Source organism: Callionymus lyra, chromosome 7 (assembly GCF_982586985.1).
Source record: "Callionymus lyra chromosome 7, fCalLyr1.hap1.1, whole genome shotgun sequence".
NCBI classification, from domain to species: Eukaryota; Metazoa; Chordata; class Actinopteri; order Syngnathiformes; family Callionymidae; genus Callionymus; species Callionymus lyra.
In genome coordinates, this window is record NC_141824.1 from 16,153,657 (window position 1) to 16,180,865 (window position 27,209).

At 39.6% G+C, this 27,209-nt stretch overlaps 1 protein-coding gene across 1 annotated transcript in view; it reads right to left on the reverse strand.

The window, feature by feature from the left end:
- Positions 1–26,766, reverse strand: part of pde2a (phosphodiesterase 2A) — a 205,112-nt gene extending 178,346 nt beyond the window's left edge. Inside the window, exon 1 of the mRNA XM_087794849.1 lies at positions 26,648–26,766. Coding sequence (XP_087650975.1) covers positions 26,648–26,709 — 62 coding nt within the window. The 5' untranslated portion in view covers positions 26,710–26,766. The remainder of the gene's footprint in view (positions 1–26,647) is intronic.
- Positions 26,767–27,209: the final 443 nt, after the last annotated feature.

Genomic DNA, 27,209 nt, shown 5'->3' on the forward strand with positions numbered 1-27,209 from the left:
AATGCAAAGTATATGAGTGGGAACTGATTTGAAACCCTTTTTCATAATTCATTATCCAAACTTTACCCAAATAAATCCATCAGTATCTTCTCAGACGGAGCTATATTGTCATGTTAATGTTCTGTTAATGCTAGCTCAACGCGGAGCAGGAGGCAACAAAGCAGCAAACCAACATTATATACAAGGAAAATAGAAACAGAAGGTAAGAAGAAACACAATCTTCACACTTCAAACCACTCCAGTGCCTTAAGAAGAGGGAACAGAGACAACAAAGATGTCTCAGAGGCTCTTGAAAGCAATCAAAGCTACCTTAACATATTATATGACGACATTTCACTGCAATATCCGAACAATAGATGTTTGTAGACACATTCTCACTCAGCTCAAATTTAGACATTCTGGACAAAAACACTCTTGACATTCCCTGAAGAAAGAACTTCATAAGTATGTCTGAACCAGTTTTGCGTTGATTAATAATTTAGTATTTTGTCTTTTATAGAAAAATACATAATATATCAAAATAACGTCCTCTCTCCGACACAGGAAAAATGAGCTTAAGTTGTGCCGACTACAAGTTGTTGTAAGTATCGTAACAAAAAAGAAATAGATACTAATATGTTGTATACGGACAATCATTTAAAAATGACTGATAATAGCCGTTAGCCGCAGCTAGCAATTACGTATGATTCAAACAACTTAAAAACATAAATAAATAATTCAAACATGACCATATTACAATAATACACATTTTCAGTATACTGGGTACCTTAAAGTAAAAAATTAACATCGCGACCGGACACACTTTGCTCGACGACTGTACAGGTCAATAGTCCCGGGAGAAAAGGTCCCGATCTGTAGAAAAATCGCTATATTTAAGGCAAATTTCCCACCCAGGGGGTCGTCCTTTCCGGCCAAATGGTTCTTTCCCATTCCCTCTGTCCCGATCCCCCATTGAGAGACATCCTAGTTGGTTTTCTTGTAATCTAATCATTCAAATGTTCTTGGGTGGGGGTTTCCGTCTTTTAGCCCCCCTTTCCCAGGTGTGTCTTGCTTCGTTCTTTGATCTACTATTTAAGGTGTGATTTGCAGATAAACAGATGTTTTAAATTACCAGTGTCGTATCTCTAATTCTGTTTCAAGCATGCCTCGAACCAGTGTGAATCAAAATTCCCTCAAAATTCCATGCTTATGTTCAATGATTTTTTTTTCTGATTGCCAAGCAACCACTTTTTGTGGCCGGTTTCACTGTTTTATTTTCATTGCACAGAAAACACAAGGAAGTCTAAGTCCAAATAAACCTAAATGTTGGTGAGTGAAACTATTGTCCCTCTCAAAAGTCCCAGAACGAGGCGAAGAAAAGTCGGACATCGGCCGAAAAGCAACAGACAAAATTGTTCCTTCCTTGAGGGATGCAGTATATACTGTAAGTGTGTGAGAGGTTTAGAATTATTTCTGTCCTGTACAGCCCCTAATAGATATTATTTAAAATTGAGGGGTGAGGGGGTATATGGTATAAAATATTTTCCTGATTATCGGTATCGAGTTGAAAATGCAAGTTTTGTGACAACCATATTTCCAGGTCCTCTAGTAAGTCTTCATAAGTGTATAAAGATGACGATGATGTCTACAAGGCAGATAATGGATAATGAAGATCGAATCAATCATCGCTAATTTCTCTTCATTTCCTTTAATTAAACCTTCATTGTTACCGATGCACTGCAATATTAAGTGCTCGGGAAACTAGTTCATTCATCTCCTCCAAACATCCCAATGGCCGTATGAATTTTAAAATTTCATCGAATTGAACTTCAAAGAGATTTATTAAAAGAAGAAGACAGAAACGTGGAGAATCACCTCGGGGTAGATTTAATTGGAAGAGGTTTCCGGGCGTGAAGGGGTGACCGGATGAGGGCCGGCGACGCCACGGAGAACCAGGTTGGGAAACAGTTCTTGTCAGGTATTATTTGCAGGAGAGACTCTTACACAACACGTCAGCCATGAAGACTCGCGTCACGATTCACATTTTTTTCTGGGACGGTGAATAAAGCTCCGGCATATTCCGAAGGACGGACTGACATCGCTGACACAGTGTCAGTGTAGATGCGGTGATGAGGCTTTGCAGGAGTTCCAGATGAAACTCTCCTCCTGCTTCTTAACCAGAACATCCACTACATGAAGGGTATTTAATCCACTTCATCCTCGAGATTCCTTCACAGCAGTTGTGTAACACTCGAGGCAAACAAGCGTGTGGATGCGTGACCTTTCCCTAACACTTGGCACCCCCGCCGGGGAGAGCTCACAATGGGAATCCAACCAGGGTCAAGGACAACTGTTGCGAGTTTGTCTGGGAGCATTTTGTGGCCTTTGTGCATCTGGGGAAGGGCAGCGGACCACGACGAATCAGACAGATGAAGAAACAACATTGACGCTTGTCAAACACAACTACGGTTTCAGCCGGTCGCCAGAGAGATGTTTGCTCGCCTGTTCAATTCTGCATCTTCTCCAGGCTCAGCATGTCGTCAAGCAAACAAAACAGACAAGAAGAGACAGATAGTATCCTCGCGCTATCAGTTATTAAGCAATGTTGTGAATCAAAAGTGATTCAACGCCGGCAAAGGTTCATTTTGTGAATTCACGAACGCTTTTTTTTACTTTCATAACTCATCTCCTGCCCGATCCAATCCGTGACATAACACAGATTAAATAGAAGCCGATCTTATTTTAGAATCGCAGATTTTGTAGAAAACGTTGGTCCCGCTTTTTTTCGTGCGAGTCCTCTGGTGTGTTTGCATTCGTTCTATTTTCAGGGCGGCAAAAATAACACCGTGCCCGCTTCTGGAGTTAGTCCAGGGTTGGAGGGTAAACCCCCTCCGACAACACATGCAAGATGCTATTTTACGTTTTATCTCTGTGGTTGCCGTGTTGGGCTACATGATCATGACGAAGCAAACATCCCTCGTTCTAAACATGTCAAGTGTAATTGTTCATACGACGTAGATTATATAACTATAAAATATCATCATAAATGTAATGCTTTTATGTTATTATTTTGTATAAAATGATGGTACATTTATATAAATAGGAAATTCATGTGATGTTAAACTGATACCAGAATACAAAAAGAAAGATTAATGATCAAAAATAAAAGTGACAAGTAAATGTCATTTAAAATCAATGCCGGTCAAGGGACAGTGACTTTTAACCTCGAAATATCTATATTAAAAGACAATTTAGCCAAAAGCAACTTGTTTATAGTACAAGTCAGAACGATTAAAGTCACCGCCGCTCAGTCTTTTGGCTTGAATCCTAAAAATAAAATATTTATGGAAAGTCAAAGTGACACAATAAAAAACATGTTGCCCTGAGGCTTGACAGGAGGTCTTGCCCAAGGACACTACGACAGCGACTGGGCATGGAGTGGGATTCGAACTCAACACTAACAGCATCTCCTTGTATTTGTGGCGAAAATTTAAAGAAATCATCTCTCGAATTTAGTTTTAAGGATCATTTGTTTCCACTCATTTATGATTTAAATACAAAAACAATCATGTAAAATAGTGTTAAAATGAATGTATTGAAACAAACCATAAAAAAAATAGGACACAGTTCACTTTATACACTTTCACAGTCAAATTACATAACCTAAAATGTATTTAAGTTAAATCGGAGTATGTTAAAGTACCAGAGGCTTAAACATAAAAATGAATTAAGATGTATTTTAAGTAGGATATTAAAAAATGTTTTTCATATTCTGTTAAATGTGTTGAGGCATTTCTGTTCCTCATTCATAAGCATGCGAGACACTTGTGTCCATTCAAGATCACGATGTAACAGGATGTGGCGACACTTAAAAAAAGGCACAAACGTTGAGCCCTACTTTAATAAAGTTCCCTTGAAGAAGATCTAAAGTGGAGCTGCTTAAATAAATCATGATATGTTTACTTTAAATCTTAGCGCTCCGCTGACAAACGGATGATACATCGGAATAATGGGAAACATTTTTAATTCGCCTCCGAGCATCTGACCTTGTCCCGCCGCGGTGAACGAGTGTGTTGTGCGATGCAAAGGCCTCTAGTGAAAGCACTTAAGATTTCAGGCCATTTGTGCGTCGCCTCGGTTATTGAAGTGACAGACCTCAAGAGCACTTTGTAACTCGGTGGGCCAGAAGGCCGTTTCGTAGTTTACATGAAGTTCACTCAGTGTCATTGACACCCCAGAGAGGAGTTCCAGATCTGTCTGCAGCCTGTTGACATCACACCACTCGCGAGCTCATGTCCGCAGATGACATGGAGCGTCGCTCACTCATGGAGAACGTGTTAAGACCTCGAATCTGATCGACCGAAAACCAACCAATGTACAAGCTGCGCAAAAAATCAAGACAATACACAGTACAAGTCGCACCAGACATAAAATGCATAATAAAGAAGGAAAAAACATATATAAGTCACATTTTTTGGGGGAAATTTGTTTGATGAAATCCAACACCAAGAACAGACTTGTCACTTCCGCTTCCGGTGAGCCTTTGATCGGCTGCTTGAAACGTAAGCTCCTGCAATAATTCCCAAAAACAGTCGTTTTAACGACTACTTGTCCGGATTTTATGCTCATATCACTTAAGATATGTCTCAAGCATCTCGGATCTATGATCGTGATGCTCTTCTCAACATCAGAGAGTCGATGGAGGACTTCACTCGCGACCGTTACCAACGTCCGGTGAACGTGTTTCCGGCTCCGCTTCTCATCGACTCGGACTCTGTGGAATATCGTTTGATCTCTCGAGTACCGGGCGATTTCCACAAGGGATCGAGTCGGGCTGGAGTTCAGGTCAGGATGAGACGTGCAGTTGCGATCGCTCGGAACAACTCTGACGTCATCGAACGTCATCGATGTTTGATCGACATTCCTCTCACTGTGTGTGACGACACATCAGCGCTGCCGTCTGTCCAGACCTCAACGAAAGGTGGTAAGATTTTTTCATTTCCTCTCTTTAATTCGACTTTTACAACCGAGTTGAACTTCAGTGACAGCTGGTACCCACGTGACCGCTGTTCGCTTCAAAAGATCCCGCTCTGCACGCCTGTCAGTGACGCGGCGTCGTCAGTGACGTCATCGGTGCTGAATGTGGGACTTCTTAATGTTCGCTCCATTACTAATAAATCCTTTATTCTTAATGATCTTTTCACAAGAGTTAATTTGGATTTATTATGTCTTTCTGAGACTTGGCAGAGAGAGGAAGAGTTTATTCATCTGAACGAACTCTGTCCAGTAGGGAGCGCTGTCCTGGGGAAGCCTCGCCTCTCTGGTCGTGGAGGAGGTCTTGCTACTGTTTTTAAGGAGAGTTGTTCTTGCAAAGTGATTCAGACACAGGAATTCACTTCTTTTGAGTCTCAGATGATCTTGGTTGGTTCTACAAGACCTTTCTATTGTGTGTCAATCTACCGTCCGTCTGGGCCAGCGGCGATGTTCTTGAAAGACTTTAGTGACTTCTTATCTTCCATTATTCAGATGGAATCTGTTCTTATTCTTGGAGACTTTAATCTTCATGTTGATGACGTCACATCTTGTTCTGCTAAAGAACTTTTAACTTTAACTGAAGCCTTTAATTTTGAGCAACATGTTTCGGAACCCACTCATCAAAAAGGCCACATTTTAGACTTAGTTTTTACTCTTGGCCTGAACATTTCTAATGTATCTGTACATGATGTCCATCTGAGTGATCATTCTCTTGTCTTGTTCAACCTGGACTTCATCCCTGAACCTAAGCCTTTGAAAGTTAGGTCTCAGAGGCGTGTCATCTCAGCCGATACTGCAGACAGTTTTTCTGCTATGTTTGACCGTCTTTCCTTTGATGACTGTCCAGATGTGGACAGTTTGATTCACTGTTACACTGATCATTGTGTTGAAATACTGGATCAAGTGGCACCTGTTAAATCAAACTTGAAAATTCAGAAAAAACGGTGCCCTTGGACAAATGAAGATCTCCTGAGTCTGAAGAGACTTTGTCGAAAGACTGAGCGTCTCTGGAAGTCTACTAAACTTGAGGTGCACAGACTTCACCTCAGGGATCTGTTGACTTCTTACAATGAGATGGTAGAAACTGCTAGATCTGATTACATCAGAAAACTGGTAGCAGCAAATAGGAAAAACCCCAAAGTTTTGTTTGACACGATTAATTCTCTCGTGTCTCCTGCTCCTCAAATCACGCCGGTCTTCTGTGAAGCTGACAGCAATGCATTGTTGAGATTTTTCATTGACAAAATTAAATTGATCAAAGAGAAAATCTCTCCCCCTTTGTTGGGAACCCCTACTGTCTCTGAGCCCATCTCCTCCTCTTGGTCATCCTTCACTGCTGTATCTTTGGGTGATATTTCAGCACTAGTGAACAAGATGAAACCCTCCTCTTGCTCAGATGACGTCCTTCCTTGTAGGCTTTTTATCAAAGTATTTGATGTAATTGGCCCCTGGGTTACCAATATGGTAAACCTCTCCCTTTCCACAGGGGTTTTTCCCAATGCATTTAAACATGCCATTGTGGAGCCTCTGCTCAAAAAACCAGGCTTAGACCCAACTGACCTCAGTAATTTCAGGCCTATTTCTAAGCTCCCTTTCTTGTCCAAGATCTTGGAGAAGGTGGTGTCCGAGCAGCTGTCTTTGTTCCTGGATCAGAGCGACATCCATGAGAAGTTTCAGTCTGGCTTCCGTAAACATCACTCTACGGAGACAGCTTTATTGAAAGTGTCCAGTGACATCATGATGTCGGCTGACTCTGGTAAATTCACTGTTCTGGTTCTCTTGGATCTGTCGTCAGCCTTTGACACAGTTGATCACCAGATCCTGCTGAGAAGACTAAGGGATGAAGTGGGACTGTCTGGGTCTGTGTTAGAATGGTTCTCATCTTACCTTTCTGGGCGCAGTTTTAGTGTATCTGCCAATCAAATGAGGTCTGAATCGGCAGATCTGTTGTGTGGAGTCCCTCAAGGTTCTGTTCTGGGTCCTTTATTGTTTTTGCTGTACTTGATTCCCCTTGGTAAAATCATTCAGAGATTTCCAGATGTTTCTTATCACATTTTTGCTGATGACATCCAGCTCTACTGCTCTTTTGACCCAACTGAGCCCCAAAGGCTGAACAGCTTAGTCAATTGTTTGCTAGAAATCAAACAATGGCTGAGTGAAAACACTTTACAGCTTAATGTGGACAAAACTGAAACTCTGGTGATTGCTCCTGATGATAAGATTCCAGGGTTAAGTCAGTACTTGGGTGACTTAGGTCAGTCTGTCAAACTGAGCCTGAGAAACCTGGGTGTTGTATTTGATAAAGACATGTCTCTTGTTCAACACTGCAGAAAACTGACCAGAAACTGTTTCCTTCAACTGAGAAAAACTCTAAACTTAGGAAAATGTTGTCACAACATGATCTGGAGCTAGTAATGCATGCGTTTGTTTCTTCTCGTCTGGACTATTGTAACAGTTTGTTTTCATGTCTTAACAAGAAGGAGCTGTCTCGTCTGCAGTTGATTCAGAACTCTGCAGCGAGAATTCTGACCCGCTCAAGTAGGAGAACTCACATTTCTCCGATCCTTAAAACTCTTCACTGGCTTCCAGTTTCTTTCAGGATCAACTTTAAAATTCTGGTTCTTACTTTCAGAGCTATTCATGGTCAGGCTCCTCCTTACATCACTGATCTGATCCAGCCTTACACCCCAGCTCGGTCTCTGAGGTCTGTGGATCAGAATCTACTTATGGTTCCACGCACACGGCTCAGGACCAGAGGAGAGAAATCTTTTCAGGCTGTTGCTCCTAAGCTTGGGAACAATCTTCCTCTCTCTTTGTGCTTGATGGATCTACTGACTCCTTTAAGAAACATCTTAAGACGTTTCTATTTGTTCAGGCTTTTCCTTGAATTTCTCGAACTCCTGTGTTGTTCTCGGTGTTGTCTTGATCTTTGAAGTATGTACTGTTTTGAGTATTGTTTTGATTGTTAAAGCGCTTTGTGACCCTGGTCTCGAAAAGCGCTATATAAATAAATATTACTTACTTACTTACTTACTTGAAAGGCAATTTAAAATAAAATTAGAATAGAGGCAACAACAGGCTGAATAATTGTAAGTTATGCTTACTTTACATGACACAACTGAGAACATGCCTGGTATGTTAACATAACATATTAAGAGTTATTCAGATAACTAGAGCATAAATAACATGCTAAGAAGTTTACCAAACCATCCGTGTAACTCCAAATAACTAAAATCCAATGAAATATTCATCCTTCGGTGTCACTTTTAAACAACTCCGCTAACTCCGGAGGTAGAAGATGCGGCGCTTCCTCTTCTACGTCGAAATTATCAACACAGGCCTAGAGCGCCCTCTTGCGGTTTAGTGTGAAAATAACATGTGAAATGATATACCGGTAATAATGTGTTAATAATTTCACACATAAGTCGCTCCAGAGTATAAGTCGTACCCCCGGCCAAACTATGAAAAAAACTGCGACTTATAGTCTGGAAAATACGGTAGTTGAAGAAATGTTTGGAAAAAAACTTGTATATACAAGAATACAATTGCAGCTTATTAAACGTAATAAATGTTACACCCTAATGACGAATGTCCTTTTTTTTAGGGATTTTCTCGTCTTTCTTTTTGCTTGACGGCCCCCAACAACATTCACAAAGTTTAATGTGGCCCTTGAAGAATTATAATTGCCCACCCCTGTGCTAGCGGAACCGCAAACACTCTTCCTGCCAAGCATTTGAATGCTCAACAAAGAGAAATCTGCTTTAACAACAACACGCTTAACTCTTCCCCGATCAACAACTCTGCTACGTGAGCTGATGTCGGGAATACTGCAGTCATTCCCAGACCTCACAAACTCGTGTCACTCATTTATATTGAATGAAACTACAATAGAAATCAGGTGACACTTAAGAATGGGAAACAAACATTTACTATTATTTATATGTGTATTAACAGATCACTTATAAACCATTATAAAGTACTAACACACACCTTGTACACCAAGTAAATTCTACACTTGAAGGGATAGTTCACCCAAAATTCAAACTTCACGCATTTTCTACTCACCCAGATGTTGACTAAGGGTTGGGATTATATTCAAAGTAATTATTTCCCCATTAGAGTTATAGGTGAAAATTTACATTCATTTTAATGTAGCGACTGAACTTCCAGGGACGAACTTCGTCCAAAATGACGCTTAAAACATCCAAATACCTCCAAACTGCTCGTATGTTACGTCCATCTTGTATTCCTCGACAAAAAGAATTGTTTCGGAAGAAATGAAAATACTCTATATTTCACGCTCGTTTGTGACAGAGGTTTAAAGACTAATAGCGCTATAAACCAGAAGTACTCTGAAAGTACTCTGAAAGTACTCCGGGTAATATGGCAAGGGCTTCTATAGCGCACAGTCTACCGTCTACACTGGGATTTTGTTCCAGGGCGCTCAGTCGTTACATTAAAATGAACAAACATTTTTGTCTATGACTCTAAAAAGTAACAGATTACTCTGAAAATGATCCCAACCCTTCAGAGAACAAATTCACTCTTGACTACACTTTAATGACTGATTATTAACAATAATACACAAGTAATTCAAGATTAACTTTAGTGAAAACTAGCTTCTCTCTATTTACCACTTATTAGGTTGAAAGTACTAGTTGAAAATAATTATTAATTATTAATAATACTGTTTCTTTTATAGGAAAAATATATAATTAGGCATCTTTAATAATTAGTAATTGTGAATCGGTACAGTAATTGGGATGTTGTTAATACTTTAGTGTTTTCCCGTAGTAAAAAAAATACTGTCAAGAATTACACATGTTAAACATGTTTGCATTATAGGATGATTAAGTATGAATGCGCTGAAACTTTTACAAAAGGACACACGTCCACAATTACAAATATTTATATTTGATTATAAATGGTTCTATTATTACTTTTATAGCTGTCCTTTTTCCTTAAAAATAGACAGTATTATTAAAAGTAAACCACTGATCGCCAGGTATTTACACTTACGTGACTAATTTTATGTAAATAAACACCACTATGTTTAGCTTTTAGGCAACAGTGAGTCTCTCCAGGAACTCGTGGCCATTTTTGTGACGCGTCAGATATGCAGTTTTCCATCTTTGCAGAAATACTAAATAAGTAAGGTGGTCTAGGAGTAACACAAACATTTTTTTTGTTTCTGTGGGGGTGCAGGCAGGTGCTCAAAAGAGCGTTTACACATGTATTTTAAAAGGGCCACAATCAATACTGTGAAAACGTCTAAAATATAAAATAATTCAAGATATGAAGCCTCTATTTTTTGGTCAGTAAAAGCAAAATTGAAACAATAAATACAATTTCAAAGATTTATTTGTTGTGAATTTTACACTTTTACGCTATAAACCATATTAATCGACAATCCCAGAGTCAAATAATCGGATGAAAACATTTTGTGTGATGATTAAAAAGGCATGATATTGCCAACAGGATACAATAAGTTAAAAAGTGTATACATATATACCTTCTGTTTGTATCATCTTACTTACAGAACAGAAAACATAGAATGCCAGGAAGTCCTGTTTAAGTTACAATGTCATAGCTATTGAACTAAAGTGTTATAAAACAAAACATGGAGAATGTCTAGATATCAACTTTCAATTTAAACTCTTATGAGCTTCTTTTCTTCTTAAAATTAGATTTATCTAAAGTAAGTAAGTAAGTAAGTAATATTTATTTATATAGCGCTTTTCCAGACCAGGGTCACAAAGCGCTTTAACAATCAAAAACAATACACAGTTAAATATACATACAGTCAAAAAATCAAAAAGGTAAAGACATAAGGCAAACATAGGAGTCCCAGAAAATCAGGGAAAAACCTGCACAAATAAGAATGTCTTAAGATGTTTCTTGAAGGAGTCAGTAGATCATCAAACACAGAGGGAGAGGAAGATCGTTCCAAAGCTTAGGAGCAACAGTTTAAGGATCGAGGAAATGTGAGTTCTCCTACTGGAGCAGGTCTGAATTCTCGCTGCAGAGCTTTGTATTGACTGTAGGCGAAAACAATACTCAAAAAAGCATATACTTTAAAGATCGAGATAATACTGAGAACAACAAGCAAATATTGTTCTGATTCTGATTCTAAAATGGATAAGAATATGTAAAACAACACCTTCTGCCTCAATTTTTTCAAAATTTCTACCTTAAATGAATGAAAATTGAAGCAAAAGCGGTGGAAATTTATGACATTTCAAGGTCAGAAATTGGCATTTTCTGTGTTTTTTCAAGGGAGCTAGAATATACAATTCCAACAGGACAGTAGGAACAACAGGACATCTGATTTTTAGTAGATTATTCATGTGGTTGATCATCACAGATTAATAATAATGTTACCAAGACTATAGCTCGAGTGTTCTCCCTGTGTTTACCATCATGTACCTATTTGAACGACTGCCTCTTTAAATCACAATCTCCATTCCGAAATATCTTTCTTAAAGCTCTTTACAGTTCAGAACCAGAGGAAGACATCGAGACATTTTCAATTACCGCTCTGGAAACGCGACAAAGGCTGTGGCAGAGACACGCCGTGGCTCACAGTCTTACATTCAAGTCTGGAACAGGAGTCTGGCTCGATGCGCGAGCGTGTTTTCGTGTCGACTCAGTACATCCAGAGTCGCACCTACCGAGGCGGCGGCGTATGATTAATGTGCCACCACAGGGCGTCACAGGGGTCTGAGCCGCCTCAACCCTTTTTTTTCTTTTTTTTTTCCACGGCGAAAGATGCAATAAACACATCGATGCTGTAATTACTTTCCGCTGACCTTGAACTTCTTCAATAACGTTTGATCGGAGCAAGTTTTCAGATTAGATGTTCTAGATCGGAAGCGTCAGACTCGATCACACGAGGGACCGAAAAAATTGTTTGAGCGGTCAAGGTCGCGGGTGTGTTTACTAAACAGGAAGTATTAATCTGACGAGATGATGTCTTTTTTTTTTTTCTCAATTTCTTTCTTCTTTTACACCAAACATTCCCATTAAATTAATTTCCTTCAACATTAGCTTCGATCACAGATCAGTTCTGTTCCTTATCTTATCTTAAACACTGATGATATTATAAGTCACGATATCAACATGAATATAGATCTACTTTGATAAGGAGCCAATCAACCCGAAGGGCCGTAGAAAATGACTTGGTGGGCCAGATTTGGCCCTCGGTTCTTCACGTTCTAGTGTCACCAATACCAATGCAATAGCATATTGATTTGATTGATACATTTTGGGGCTGGAATTTCGCAACAATGTAACGATTGTGAAATCTTGAGGCACCGATTTCTTGCCTTGTTTCTGTGGGTTTACTCCGTCTACTCCAGTTTCCTCCAACATACCTCAAGCATCCAGAGGTTGATTGAGACCTCAAACTTTCCTGTCTAAGTGAATAGCTCTGGGACTTGGTGTTTTCCGGGTACCCCAAATTCCAAGGTAGCTAGGATAGACTCCCCAATACGGGAAAGAGCGATTGAAAATGAATTAATAAAAAACGTTATTTTCAATGATTTCATCCTGGTTACATGCAACTCAAGCTGAAATGTTTCTTTTGTTGTGATGTTGAATAAATTCCCAGTATCGCGCTTCGTTTTCAAAAGTCAATCGGCAACAGTTATTTGTCATCCATCCGCGACGTTCAATCTGTTAAATATGCAGGAAAGTAAACGTTCATCCAACTGTGTTTGCCACTTAAGCTTCCTCGCTCTTCGACCCGAGCGCTTGGCGAGGCAGCAGGGGGGCTGGAAATCCCGCTGTTTTGGAGAAATAGTCTGACGAAGATCAAGGTTAGGATGTCGTACGGAAAAGACGCTGTCGGCGGAATTACACAGAATCACGAATCACAGCTGTCCCGATTATTAATACGTCTAATTTTAGATTAAGAAGTGTAAATAAGTTTTGTTACGACTCCTTCATTCATGAATGTAGAAGATATTACAAGGTCATAAAAGGGGATTACAATTGGATTTTGGCAAAGGTTCTTAATAAATCAAGGTCATTGTAACACAGGCATGTCCAAAGTCGAGGGCCATTTGCGGCCCTTAAGGAGTTTAACATTTTAAAAATAAAACTATTAAAAGGTCAGACAAGTTCCCCAGAGTCAAATGGACATCAAATTAGTCTTGATGCTAATTCTTATTTGTGTGAGTGAAAAAGTTAGCAAGTTTGTGTTGATGGTATTAGCATTATATTTTCAACTTCTGAATGACATAACTCATGATAAGTTCATATTTGGCCCCTGCAAGACTTCTGGCCCTTCACCTATCTCCTCTAAGGTTGGGTCGCTGGGGCAGCCGCAGAAGTCAAAAGGCCCAGACTTCTCCTTCCCAAGAAACCTCATTAAACCAGTGTTTTCCTCCACAGGCTCTCCTGAGATTTATCCCAGAATTTCATGACTATAAGTCGCTACTTCTTCACACCCTTTGAATCTATAGATTTACAGTCTAACGGCCTACAGGGGGGGCTCTAGTTGAAAGAGATCGTGCGCTGAGGTGGACAATTAAAGTTTTAAAGAAGCTGCACGTAAGTGTAGAAGGGTAAATCAATCATAAGGTGTTGGAGACGGCAGCGTAAAGAATGGACTCATTAAGAAACTAGAGGCTTTGAAACAGAACAAAAGACAGAATCTTGACAATGACTATTCTTGCAGGCTGGTTATCTCAAACGTGTTACTGCCTGTACTGTTCAGGAAAAAGTGTGACATATATTTCATGCAAGTACCTCATGTTGCAACACGGACCAGCCTGGTCTATATAATTGGAAAAAAATATTTCCCGAAGGAGACCTCCTGAGGGATCAATAAAGTTCTACCTAACCTACCTACCTACCTATATGTCATTCTATTTTATTTTCAATATAGTTGTTGTTTGGTGGGTTGTTTAGCAATTGTTTAGCACTACTGGGGTTGTTAAAATCTTTCAGTTACATCTACGGTTAAACCTGGTATATCACAATGAATTAAGTGGCAGAAAATGAATGAGATAAATCCATTTTTCGTTAAGAGGGAACAGGTGTGGGGAGAAGAAGCAGAATCAACTCAAACCCCTGATTAACTTCTATCCGTGAGATAAACAGCGAGTGAACTTGAACTGGCGTTGTGAACTCAGTCCTCTGGGACTAAATCAGTCCATTTCGGTTCGATTCCAGCCCCGGGGGCGAGCCTCTACTGATCTATCTGGTTTGCAACTTAACTGAGCTGTCAAACATTTCACCAGCACTGAGGTGAGGGAACGAATGGAAAGCCGGAGAATAAAGCGACTGCATCTCCAGGATGATTCGCCTTAAAGGTTCCCAAATCGACTGCCTTCAGGTGGTTGTAAGACAAATAAACGTTTCGCTTAACACACGGAAAAACAGCCTATTTGGGAAGGACAGACTAGAAGGTAACTAGGGCCACAGACGGTTGCCAGGCAACCCAGATTTGTCTTGGAATGAAACACTTGCCCTTTATCTTAAAACCATCTATTCTGTCTGTCACACCTGACACCGTCAGTGTCTGGAGGGGGTTTTCAAGGGAGGGAAGTCAGAACAGAAGTGACGGAAAAAATGACAGAGAGAGAAAGAGAGTGACACGGATGGAATATACGATGAGAAGTGACGCAAACCTGCAATTGACGAAGCCTCGAAAACAGGTATTTTTAAAAGGTCAAATTCATTAGAAAAGAGAAACGGCCATAATTCCGTCATTTTGGCTGTTGGATGTTCCCGAGCCCCCCGTAGATAACGTATGTGATGAGTCTCTATCTGGTAGTTAAACATACTTCTAATCCAGGAAGAGGACGATGCAAACATAAAGAGAGAAAAAGTCAGAGCAGGTAAGTGGGGGGATAATCTGGGCAAACATCTCGTAGGGTGATTTGCATTGGGTCCGGTACCTGGTGCAAGCAGCCTATAATGCCTACACTTGCCAAACCCAGCGAACCCCCATGTCTTGGGGGGGAAGAGTGAAACACCCTTATGTTGTCTCTGCTCAGGTAGAGGCTCTTTAGAAGACCCCCTCAGCTGCTGCTCAAAGCGGTTGAGCCAATTTCTGTGAGCTAAACCTCACAAACCAGGCCCCATCAAACACCACCATGCATCAAAGAAGGCAGTGAACCTATATGAAAGCTGGGGAGAATCCCTGGGCGCGCCTACATCCAACAAGCGGACCCCTTCCGAGAGCCTAAAACTGGCGCTGACCTAGGAAAACAGCTTAAGTCCCCCCCAGCACGCTGCAACTGTCCGTCCAGATGTGATCATTATAGAAGGCTTCATGATGTCTGATAGTACTTGATCGGTGTCCTGGAGGAGAGTATTGAGAAGGCCAATTAAAGGAGACACACCAAGTTACAGGAACTTGGGGAGGAGTGCAATAAGAGAGGCTGGAGAACCTTCTATGAGGCCTATATACGTTATTGAAATGCGAGAATAGAATTCTCAATAGAATAGATGGTTTTAAGTGCGAGGGTGTATGATATTGCGATACCTGTCCTGTAGACTTGAATCACCGCATCTCTTAATATATCATAGTCAATGCCAGTGTCAGAAAATACAAAAAGCGAAAGATCTAGAAGATCTGACGCATTATAATATGGATTATAATCCATGCGATTGTATCTTCTCGTCTTGACTATTGTAACAGTTTATTTTCATGTCTAAACAAGAAGGATCTGTCTCGCCTGAAGTTAATAAAAAACCCTGCAGCGAGAATTCTGACCTGCTCTAGTAGAAGAACTCACATTTCCCCGATCCTTAAACTGTTAGTCCTAATCTTTGGAATGATCTTCCTCTCTCTCTGGGTTTGATGGATCTACTGACTCCTTTAAGAAACATCTTAAGACATTCTTATTTGTGCAGGTTTTTCCCTGATTTTCTGGGACTCCTGTGTTTGCCTTATGTCTTTACCTTTTTGATTTTTTGACTGTATGTATTTTTTACTATGTATTGTTTTTGATTTGCTTTGTGACCCTTGTCTAGAAAGGCTCTTCACAAATAACCTTTACTTACTACTTTATACAAATAAAAAATACTTACTTACTTACTTACTCACTAACTACATTAGCTATAACAGAATTCTCAAAGTGAGATCACATAATAATGCTTTTCAATTCTTGTAATTAAAAACTAGAATGAAATGTCATGTTCAAAGAGACGAAATAGAGATTCATCCAACAATAAAAGCAAATCTTCCTGAATTTTACTCAAAGTGCCTCAATGAGAAGAGGAATATTGTCTGTCACAGGTGAGTCACTCAGCACGACTTCTAACCTTTGAAGTTTCTCTTATCAATCCACGTCTGTGACTGGATAAGAGACATGAGGTAGCCGACAAACAAGGTCTCCTCTGATGCTAAAAATATGGCATAACTTTGTGACCCTGTGACCCACTTGGCTTTGGTCTGAGATAATAATACGACGTCTCTGCCCTCTTCAACCCTCCACCTGTTTTGAGAAAACATAAGAACAGGGCCTGAAAAAACACGCCGGTGAGCCTCGACTTAAAGGCACTGCAATATCATCGACTAATTAACATTGTTTTTACATTGTTATGACTTTCAATCCCTTTTACAATGAATGTCTCTCCATCATTGACCAACGCTGTAAAAAAAAAAAATTCCCTGTGAAATTTAAAAGTGCCCAACACAGTACCCTAATATTATGTTTCCTTGTTGAACCTTTCGTCTTTCATAAAGGTCTGAAATAAATGAAAATGACAAACATATTAATGAAAAAAAATTCAAATCAAATAACCCCCAAAAGCTAAAGAAATGACCCAGAAAAACATAAAAATATGTGGATTATGGGTCTTATACTTGCTGAAGCTTATGGAAATGTTGTTGCTAAACACTATTTAACAAGTTTAAATTATGATTTTATAAAGATAAACTTGGGGTACTTCAATTTTTCCTAAAAAAAATAAATAAAAGAGCCATCAAAATAGTAGGACAGTTACAAACAGTTCATAATGTCTGTGCAAGTCTGGGTTGAATATTTTTACTATCAGTGGCAACATACAGATAAGGAGTCTGACCTGGAACTGGCATCAAAAGCAGCCGCCAGTTAAGTTAGAACACAAAGATTTCACTGGATCAGCCAGCTGTCTGTTAAAACAGCTGATTTGTTGTAGGTAAGACGGCTGGATTACACTAATGAAATGTTGTGAAGAAGTTAGTGAAAGCGTCACCACGGAGGAATGCGAGGGTGGTAACGCGTTGGAAACGAAGTTGTATTGTGAATTATAGCAGCGCTGATCTCACATATAATGGTGTGCATTCTTTTCCTGTATCCTCCGGTACATTAGCATCACTTCTATTTCAGCGGTGGCAATAACAAGACCACATTTGGCGTGAGTAGGGGGCGACAGTTGCTGACCACTTCCTAATAACACTGCTGTCAGGGATGCGTCAAAGGACATGACTGAGAGCCCGGGAAAGCTACAGATCTGCAGAGAGAATATGGAAAGCCTTAAGATTTACCTGACTTGTAATTCTAGCTCCTGTCTTTAAATCCGCTCTTCCTTATATGGCTGTAAACACAGTCATGAACTTAACAGATTTCTATTCTTGTGCGGAACTCAAAGTAGGAATAGTGAACCCTGTAAATAGCACGACAAGAAGTTAAAAGCATATTGTGTTCTTACAAATAGAGGTTTAGGAAGTTCTCTGTGTTTTTTTTTCTGGAAAGTTCGCGCCCTACATTCCCTCGATGCGTTTCTTAAGAGAATAATCAAATTTCAACAGGGAAAGAAGGCAGTTTCTATGCGTTTGTTTGTTTGTTTGTTTACTTCCATTTCAAAAAAGGCATTCGTTCCTTGATGTTCTGACGACAAATGCAATATCGGAGCTGAATGAATGGAGATTTAGCTGAGCTGAATGAATTGGATTATATTACCAGATCTTGAGAAATTGTTGAAAGAAAAACAATTTCACACAATTTAAAAACCTCATTCTGACTTGGATGATGTCAGCCTCAACTCCAGTCCCGTCGACACTATTTCCCGAAGTATTTTTAGCTTCCGTTAGTGACACAAACGTCCACCTTCAGCAGCTCATCCACACCATGAGGACGCCCGCCGCCTGTCCTCCAGTCTTCCCTGCTGGTGAAACTAATCTGACTGGGTTGACATGTTTTTGTTCCCATCGGCAATTGTCGAAAAAAAAAAAGAAGGAAAATTAACCTTGACTTGTCTCACTATAGAGTCCATCTCTCTGTAGATTCTGTCTACTACTAGAATAATTACCAAACGTGATGTATTCAAACTAAAAACAATATGAATTTTAATGTTAAATATTGGAATTTCAAGTCAGACATATACAGTAAAAGTAGGTTTGTCATATTAATTGAGATTAATTAATCCCTCACAAGAATTGTCCCTTTTTTTTCATTAAAAAAAAATTAAAAATAAAATCCCACTATTGATTTTGATGTATCATTTTACTAATCATGATTAAATATTCTCTTGAAAACATTATAAAAAACTTAAATTGAATAAAATACAAATGCAGAGCTAACTATATCATTAATAAACTACCAGTCAATGTATGTTTAGATTCTTGTTCACATTTACATTGAATGAATACATGAATAAAAGATAAATAACCATAAAATAAAATACTTGTTTCAGAGTGTTTTTCACGTGCATGTGTTTATTTGAGCCCATGTTTTCGAAGGACATATCTAAACACCACTTTTTAATTTTCGAGCTCAAACGAAATATGGAGCTCTCAGCGACATTTGCAATTATAATTTCATGATGAATTAATTATTCAAGACCGTCCTCAGAAATCTTTCCATTCAAGTCCGGATGATTTGTCGTTACTCAGTAGCTAAAAGCCCAAAGAAAATAAATTGCTGACTCCCACAAGTGGGAAAGTTTTGGAGTCGCTTTTAAAAAATCCTCCGGTGCAGATGTTGGAGCTACAAAGTGTCTGCGAGTTGACTTCCATTTATCTCCCTCGGCTTTTTTTTTTTTTTTTTTTTCTACAAAGGTGCTTCCAAATCTGTGTCGTTCAGGAGGCAGAAAACACAACATGAGAGACATCACAGGAACTTTTCCTCCGCGAGCAGAAGACATCACGACTTCGCTGAGTAAATATTAGCCGTGTTGTTTGCGTCATAAGCGTGATCTTTGAATAAATAATTCAACATCTACACACACAGACATCCAGCTAATATTTGTATGTTGGGGAAGAAAAAAAATCAAGATATTGATTTAAGATATTAATTGTAATTGATTAAACCCTTTAATGAAAAACTGAAAATAAATTGACCGTTGAAGTTGATTGGATCAAGACGTGTCAATCAAACTGCCCCTTTTCAACCGCACATCTGGAGGTATTGCTTTGAGGGGAGTCCAAGGAAAGGGGGTTGGACCTTTATCTCAAAATTAAACCTTCTTCCCAATAAGGCAATTCCCAATTGGGAAAAAAAAATGCCAATTCCGTTTTGTACTTTTGTTTTTTACCAATATTGAGGTTGTGATTCATGTACGATTTTTGGAATTTTATACGACCAACTCAACATGTGATAAAATCAACGTATCACACACCGTTCCCTGTAGTCCATGCTTACAATTCGTTAAACGGAATATCTTCATTTAACTTTTGTGACTGTGAAAATAAAAACTGTAAATAACAACACTACACAACACACCTGGAATGGCCTGTGTAACAAATAATTATAAATATCACTCAAATTAAGAAGCAAAAATCATATTAATACTGGATACACCAATGGAATATAAGTACAATTGCGAAAGGCCCCTTGTCTCTTTTCACTTTTGTTTCTAGCGCCACCTACTGACGTACGTTTCTTTTTTTTTTTCAATTTGTATTGCATTCTACCAAATCAAAATGTATTTTTGAATGGAAGATACTGTTCATCCCTGCTCCCAAACACTAGAAAAATGAACAATTGCGAAAAAGCCCTTTGTCTCTTTTCACTTTTGTTTCTAGCGCCACCTACTGACGTACGTTTCTTTTTTTTCTATTTGTATTGCATTATACCAAATCAAAATGTATTTTTGAATGGAAGATATTGTTCATCCCTGCTCCCCAACTATAGAAAAATGTACCTATTGATGGAGGTGTCCACTGCCTCCTGCCCCGACTAGCTGGGGTAGATTCCAGCAACATAAAAACTATCAAAGATGTAAATGCAGGTTGAGAATGTATCGGGTAAATCTCGACCGAGGCCGACAGCAACAACAGTTCTCGCCACCTCATTTACTCCTTCGCCCGACAGTATTCCCATTCTCTCGGAATATTCTAGTATTGATGAGCCCATTACTGGCGATAACGCAGCGCAATGTCAGCATCTTTCACTTTCTCTCCTCCCTCACGCAAAGATGTATCGACGGAGCGCGGCAGCAGAGTTGTAACCTGATTCTTGATGATTCCAAAAGTGTGTGTGTGAATGTGTCTGAGCGAGGATGACTTCCTGCCGCACAGCGAGAGGACGTTTAACTCCGGCCGATGATGGCGCCACGAGATTATGTGCGTTTGATGATTGAAGTGATTCTGAATAGGAAGCGTTAAAACCATGATCAACCCTTGCAGCCCATTATTCCGCTGTAGTATCTGTGAAAACTGTAATTACAGACACAAACATCCCCAGAGCTGGCATGCGTGAAATTTTTCTCAAGCATGGAATCCACTCGGTGAAAATTAAACAATAAACAAAACAAAAAAAAGCGCACGAGCCGCGACACCAGGAGGCGCAATCAAGCCGGCTCGGTAAACCCCTCGAGGTACAAAGACATCATCACCGACGATTACGACTCATCACCTGTGAAGATCTATCGAAGGACTCGTGAATCTGACGATAACTTGAGAATGTGTCTTGTAAAATGAGCCACTTTAGCAGGGGATCTAAAGTGAATGGGAAGTCAAAATGGCGGATCGGACCGGAAGAATTCTAGACTTTTATCTAACGTGAAAGTAGAAGATGAACCATTCAAAAATGGACGCTATTATTTCTGGGTCCATCAGAGTAACTGTCAGCTCGGTGAGTTCATATTCGCTTCTTCTTGAAGGATCTTCCCTCATTGCATACGAACTTGGGAAAGCTGGGCTTTGATAGTCTGACGCACCGCAACCACCTTAGTGCTTGATACTGCAAACTAGGGTCGTCACAAGAACCAATACCAGCACACAAAAAATACAACGATATCAGCTGTTTATGTTTGTAAAAAAATATGGTACCATCACCACTCTTTGAATGAGACACGATTAATTGATTGTTTTATTTATATAAAAAAAGTTGTGTTCTTCAATGTAAAGGCTACTTTTTTTTTAACAAAGTATCGGAAGGTATCGAATTATCGTAAAAATGTACTGGTAGTGGTATTGACTACTGACATTTTTGTATCGGGACAACCCTACTTCAAATGTAGGGCTCAGTATCGATCAAAATTCTTTGATAGTGGTGCCGATACTGATACGATAACAGTTCCTGAATTTAACTTTTTTTTTAACACTAATTTAAAAAAAAGAAAATTACATTTCACAGAGTACCATTTTTTAGCTTTGGTCAATTTCTACTACAAGCCGTTTTCTCATAGAATCTTTTTTTTTCTTTTAATCCACAAATGCAAAATAACAAAAATACCAACTGACAAATCAATAATAACAGTCATTGTCACAAAACAGTGTTTAGAAAATGTCAAACATTATTAAGTTTTCAGCACAAGCGGGAAAACGAAACTTGACGAAGCATGTTTCTTTACTCAGTACTACTTCACTTGTAATAGCAGATTTTTCTTGACATGAAAATCAGTCAAATAAGTTGTGTTTGTTGTGAACACAATTTGAGGAAAAAATAACTGGATAATTTCCCGACAAAGAAACGGATCTACCTTGAGAGTCTAATGGTTGTGTGTTCAATATACTGTGTACTATTTGCTGCAGAAAGGCTGCCTTGTTGCCAACTTCGGTTTTTCTGTTGCTTATGTTGTGTGTTATCGTATTTCATTCTTTTATTCTGTACTGACACCACAAAAAAACAATCCTATGTTGTGTTTTTGATACTGCCAATAAAAGTTTCTCTTTCTGATACTGTGAAACTTACATCTCCATTATGTACTTTGCACTTTCAGTTTTTTTATTCAGTGAAACATTCATTCATTCATTTGATTTCAACCACTAATTCCACTATTGGAATCACAGTGGCTGGAGTCTATCCCAGCTACTTCGGGGGAGAGGCAGGGGACACCCTGAACAGGTCTATTACAAGGACGGTCAACCATTCTTACACACATTCACACCCATGTATATTTTTGGATTGTGGGAGGAAACCGGAGTGCACTACTGTATAATTATAAATGTCAACACCTTGCACTGTGAACGAATCAATAAAGCACACAAATAATCATCGACTGTGTAAACATGTGAATCATTACAGCGAAGATTTACAATTCAGTATTGAGCAGTTATAATGTTTAACGAAGAAGTAACGATCGGCGACTGGGCTCCAGGACAAAAGCTTCTCACGTCATCGCCTTCAACGGCCACACGGTCCACAAGTCAGAAGGACTTCAGCTCAAGAGACTTCAACCCGTTGCCTTCATTACACCCGTTCAATTGTTCACAAGACAAAATCCATTGGATGAGCCAGCTGTCAATTAAAGTTCACCTAAAAGTTCAGTCATTTTCTACTCACCCTCATGTCGAGTAACCCCAAAAATTTCCACTGGATCCGTTCTGACCCAGTCATGCATCAACCGATTAGATCGCACCACGAACGAAGTGTAACGTACAAAGCATCCGGTAAATTTCAAAATAAAACCCAGTAATCGAACTCCAAAAACCACTTTGTAAACATTACGTCACATCCGATGCCAGATGCCACAGGTCCCGAGAGGACGGACGAAGAGACATTGATTATCGAGGAGCAGGAATACATCTGGAGATGCCCATTACTACGCAAATCCGATAATCCGGCGCGAGCTTGTAGTTCTCCAGCGATCTCGCGACTCCAGCTCCTCTGGTCTCCTTATTTCTTCAAGTCTTTTTGGATAAAGAACATTTAGCTCTGATCGTCACATAGACATACATTTTTGACTATAACTCCAAGAAAGAACAGATTACTCTGAAAATAATCCCAACTATTACTCGACATGAGGGTATTTAAAACAGCCAATTTTTTGTATTTGGAAGACAGCTGGATAAAACTGACGAGATGTTGTGAAGAATTGGCCATTATCTTTGAAATAAAAGAAAGCTATTTTCTTCTTGTGAATTCGCCAGACGTGGATTACTTCTGTCCCTCATTTCCTGCCTGAACTATATCCTGATATATACTGATATATACTGATATATACTATCATAATCGGTGCCGCAACATGACACGGATATAACGGAAAACCATCTTATTTTAGGGATACTTGGATCATGTTGCGTCATGACTCTGTGGCTGAAGGTTTGATAAAGTAGCTCGGAACCTTTTTTCGGTACTTTTATACCAACATTTTCATATTGAATTTAAAAGGCTACAAAATAAAATATTATTGAATATTTACCAACTGTATCTATATATAGATATAACATTATAGATAATTAAATGAATCAATAAAATCATTTTAAAAAAAACGTAAAAGTACCACTAGAAAGTGTAATGTTTCAACATTTAAAATGTTAAATTCAACCATTCAATATTCTGGTGCCACTGATTCACTTCTATAATGTATATTGTCGTTAACAAATTCTCTTTCAGGACAACGCCGCCTGTTGTGTCGTATAAAACATTAAAAATAATGTTCACTATAAAATAATTAGGAGAGCAGGTAAAATGGTTTCCGGTGATAAAAATGCACCAAATTAAAAATCAGTTTCACGGAACGATCCCCGCACGTCTCAGGGCTCACGACGACAGTTCAGCCGAAGTCATTATTGCGGCAGTTTTGAGCTGGAAATTTAACCCGATTTGTATTTTTTCATTGTACGCAGGTTTGACTCAAGAGGCTTCTTTTGTTTCTCATCTCACCGTGACAGGAGCTGGATCCTGGTGACTCTGCAGGTGAACGCTCCGAGCACTCCACTAATTATGGGTGAAATTCCTGTGAGGTGATAAATAAATCAGATCTTTTAAAGGTTACCATCCTTGAATCATGGCTGCTTTTTACGACAAACCTTATGGAGTTTTACATCTGGTTAGTAAAGAAACATGGTAATGATCTATACTTAGGTTGGATCGAAGAGGCCTAGTGTGCGTCCCAAATCAGGCATTTCTGCACTAACAAATGTGATCAAATGTCCAGAAAATTGAGTGTGTATCGATGGACACTTTCCACCCTTAACGTCCGCCATCTTAGTGACGTGGACGATGCTAAACGGAAGCTACGTCACTGATGACGTGTCTTCGAAGGAGATACCGGCGTAAATTTCTCGAGAAAACACTAATTTTACCACAAAACAGCAATAATAACACAATGAAACACAACTTAATAACTTGTTTCAATTGGAGAAAAGTCCAGACAAGTGTCGGTGATAGTGTTGGTTGCTATCAGCGTTTAAAAAGTAGTAGAAGACGAAGCTGTTGAGTCATTTCCAGTAAGTTTGTAGCGACACTGTTTGATTTGAGACAGTACTATCTATCAAAATTTCACAAGTGCACTGTCTTATAGTGTACTGTAAATCAGTGCACTTGGAGAAGTGCACGATTTGTGACACAGCACTACACTTTCTCCCTGAAAAACATCTATTTTAGGCAAATATTGGGGCTGTTTCCAACCACAAAATAATAAATAGTCTCCCCAACAATGTCCAAGCATCTATCCCAGGGACTCCCAAAAAAAAAAAGCCATCTCAACTGGCTTCTGCTGTGAGTCACTCACCGATGAATTAGCTCCTCATCCTACTTCCAAGAGTTCAGGCACCCTGACGAGAAATATCGTTCCTCTGTTTCTATCCTCTGTCTTTGTTCTTTCACCTTGATCTGCGACCACAGGTAACCACGGGTTCACTTCTCACCCCGACAACTTCGGGATCAACTGTAAATGTACCCCGGAGGGAAAAGAAAGGAGTCATCAGCTCAGCATCATCTTCAGTGATGAGATCATTTGGCAACCGAACCGATGACTAACACCATGACCCAGCAGCGGTTCACCGCATGGTTCTGATGCCTCTCACAGGTGGTTTTCCCAAGAAGTTTGGGTGCTGCAGTAATAAGCAGGTCAACTACCAACTCCTATATCAGGCAGAAACTTTTTTTTAAGGGTTTAGGGTCCAAGTTGAGCGACTGTCGGCCACTGATTGGTCGGAGGGTGACCTCACACTCGGGTCATCAGGGCGACAAACCCTCCGCTTTATCAACCTCTGTGAGAGGGAGTACGATATGTCGGACCCAAAAGTTATTCCGAAGTCCAGACCTCTTTTGTTTCTGGTAAGTACAACATCAAGTACAAACTACTCCAAGTTTCGTGGCGCTATGTTATTAAGTTGGCCACGCCCACCTAGGTAGGAAGTATTGTCTTAAAACCACAGATTAGTCTCGACCTATAGTTTGAGTCGAGGAAATGTTAGACCGATATATATATATATATATATATATATATCTTGATGCTTTTTTTTCACGATACTGTATCAATATTCAAAAGAAATGTATCCATATAGTTTTTTTTGGTATTAAAAATCGTAATTTTTGTTTGTCTTGTCTTGTATGATTGTTATTAAAATAAAACGTATGTAAAATATAATAATTCGATTTTTTTATTAAAATGTTGAAAGTACAAATTTTGTGTCTGAAATAAACTCCCTGTCGTTGGACAGCACCAGTAATTTTGCCGCAGCTAAAGGAAAAAATAAAATCCGGCGATGACTGAGGACGAGAGGATACAGTCGACTCCATTTTAAAGCCATTTTGGTTTCAAAACAAATGAAAGCAGTTACAACTTCGTCAAGAGTCATGTGGTCTGTAAATTCTGCAACACCAGAGTCAAGTACAATCGACAATACTACAAATATATCCTTGTCACTACAGTATCACTATATATAGTACTGTTATGATGTGATATGCATTATATAACCAAATTCTTACCAAAACAGTTTCCTAGTCCAGTACAGCTTAAACCAAGGTGTGCAAAAGAAAGAGTCCAAAGTGAATTTCAACTTGGTTTGGACAAAATTACTCCTTTTTTTTACAGCATTTTTGTTTAGGTTATTTTGGACACTATGCCGTGGCCACAAGATATTTTATTGTTGGTCAGAATTAGGACACATCCTCCCAACAATAAAAAAAGTAATTCTTATTAATCAAAGATGGATATTGTAGATATAAATCTCTTTAATGAATCTTTAACGTTTGGTCAGTGAGAAGCTGACTTTTGACTTGCCTTCAAAAGCTACTAGAACTTCTCTACCTGCTCAGGTACCTCACTTCAAAAAATGACTGACCTCCGATCAGTCTCTGGTCCATTTAGGATTCTGGACAAATCTTGGAGTAAATAATTCAACAGACTCTGTGTCAGCTCCAGTGCTTGGATCAACTATTGGATCTGATCTTCCAGGAGGGAAAAACACATGATGAAGTGGAATCATTCTCGTGTCCACCTCACGTTGGGGGTCTTTCCCCACGAGATGACCACTGACCACTGACTCTAAAGTGACACACACTCACACACACACACTCACGAGATCTCCGTGGACGGCGGCTGGCTACGGCAGAGCAGTGCGTGTCCGCACGCTTGTCCCATCGCGCATCCTGACCGGGGCTCCCACGGGCACGAGCGGCTGCGGTGGTCGTCGGGACCCGCGCGGGTGAAGGAGGTGTCGACGGATGCTGTGGATGATGAAGGGCGTGTTTACGCTGCCGTCTCTCTCTCCTCCGTCTCTCGCCGCGTCTCCCTCCGTCTCCGGCGAAGGATCCGACGGTTGTTCGAGACAAGGTAACTGATACCAGAGAGAGAGAGAGAGAGGGAGGGAGAGAGGGAGAGAAAAAGAGAGAGTTGGAGCAGACGTCACTCCCTCTCGCGTGCTGTAAATACAACCACGCCCCCCCCCCCCCCCTCCACACGCGCGTCCCGTGGAAGTAAATGAAAGTTGCGTGGATTTTTGAGACAGAGCGTTTGGAAATATGTGGGTCACTCACAAGCTGGTGTCCATTTTATGAGACCTTGATAAAGTATTTGTTTCAGAAATTATTTTTAAATCTAATTTGGATCAATTTTGAAATCCAACTAACATTGGGTTTGGA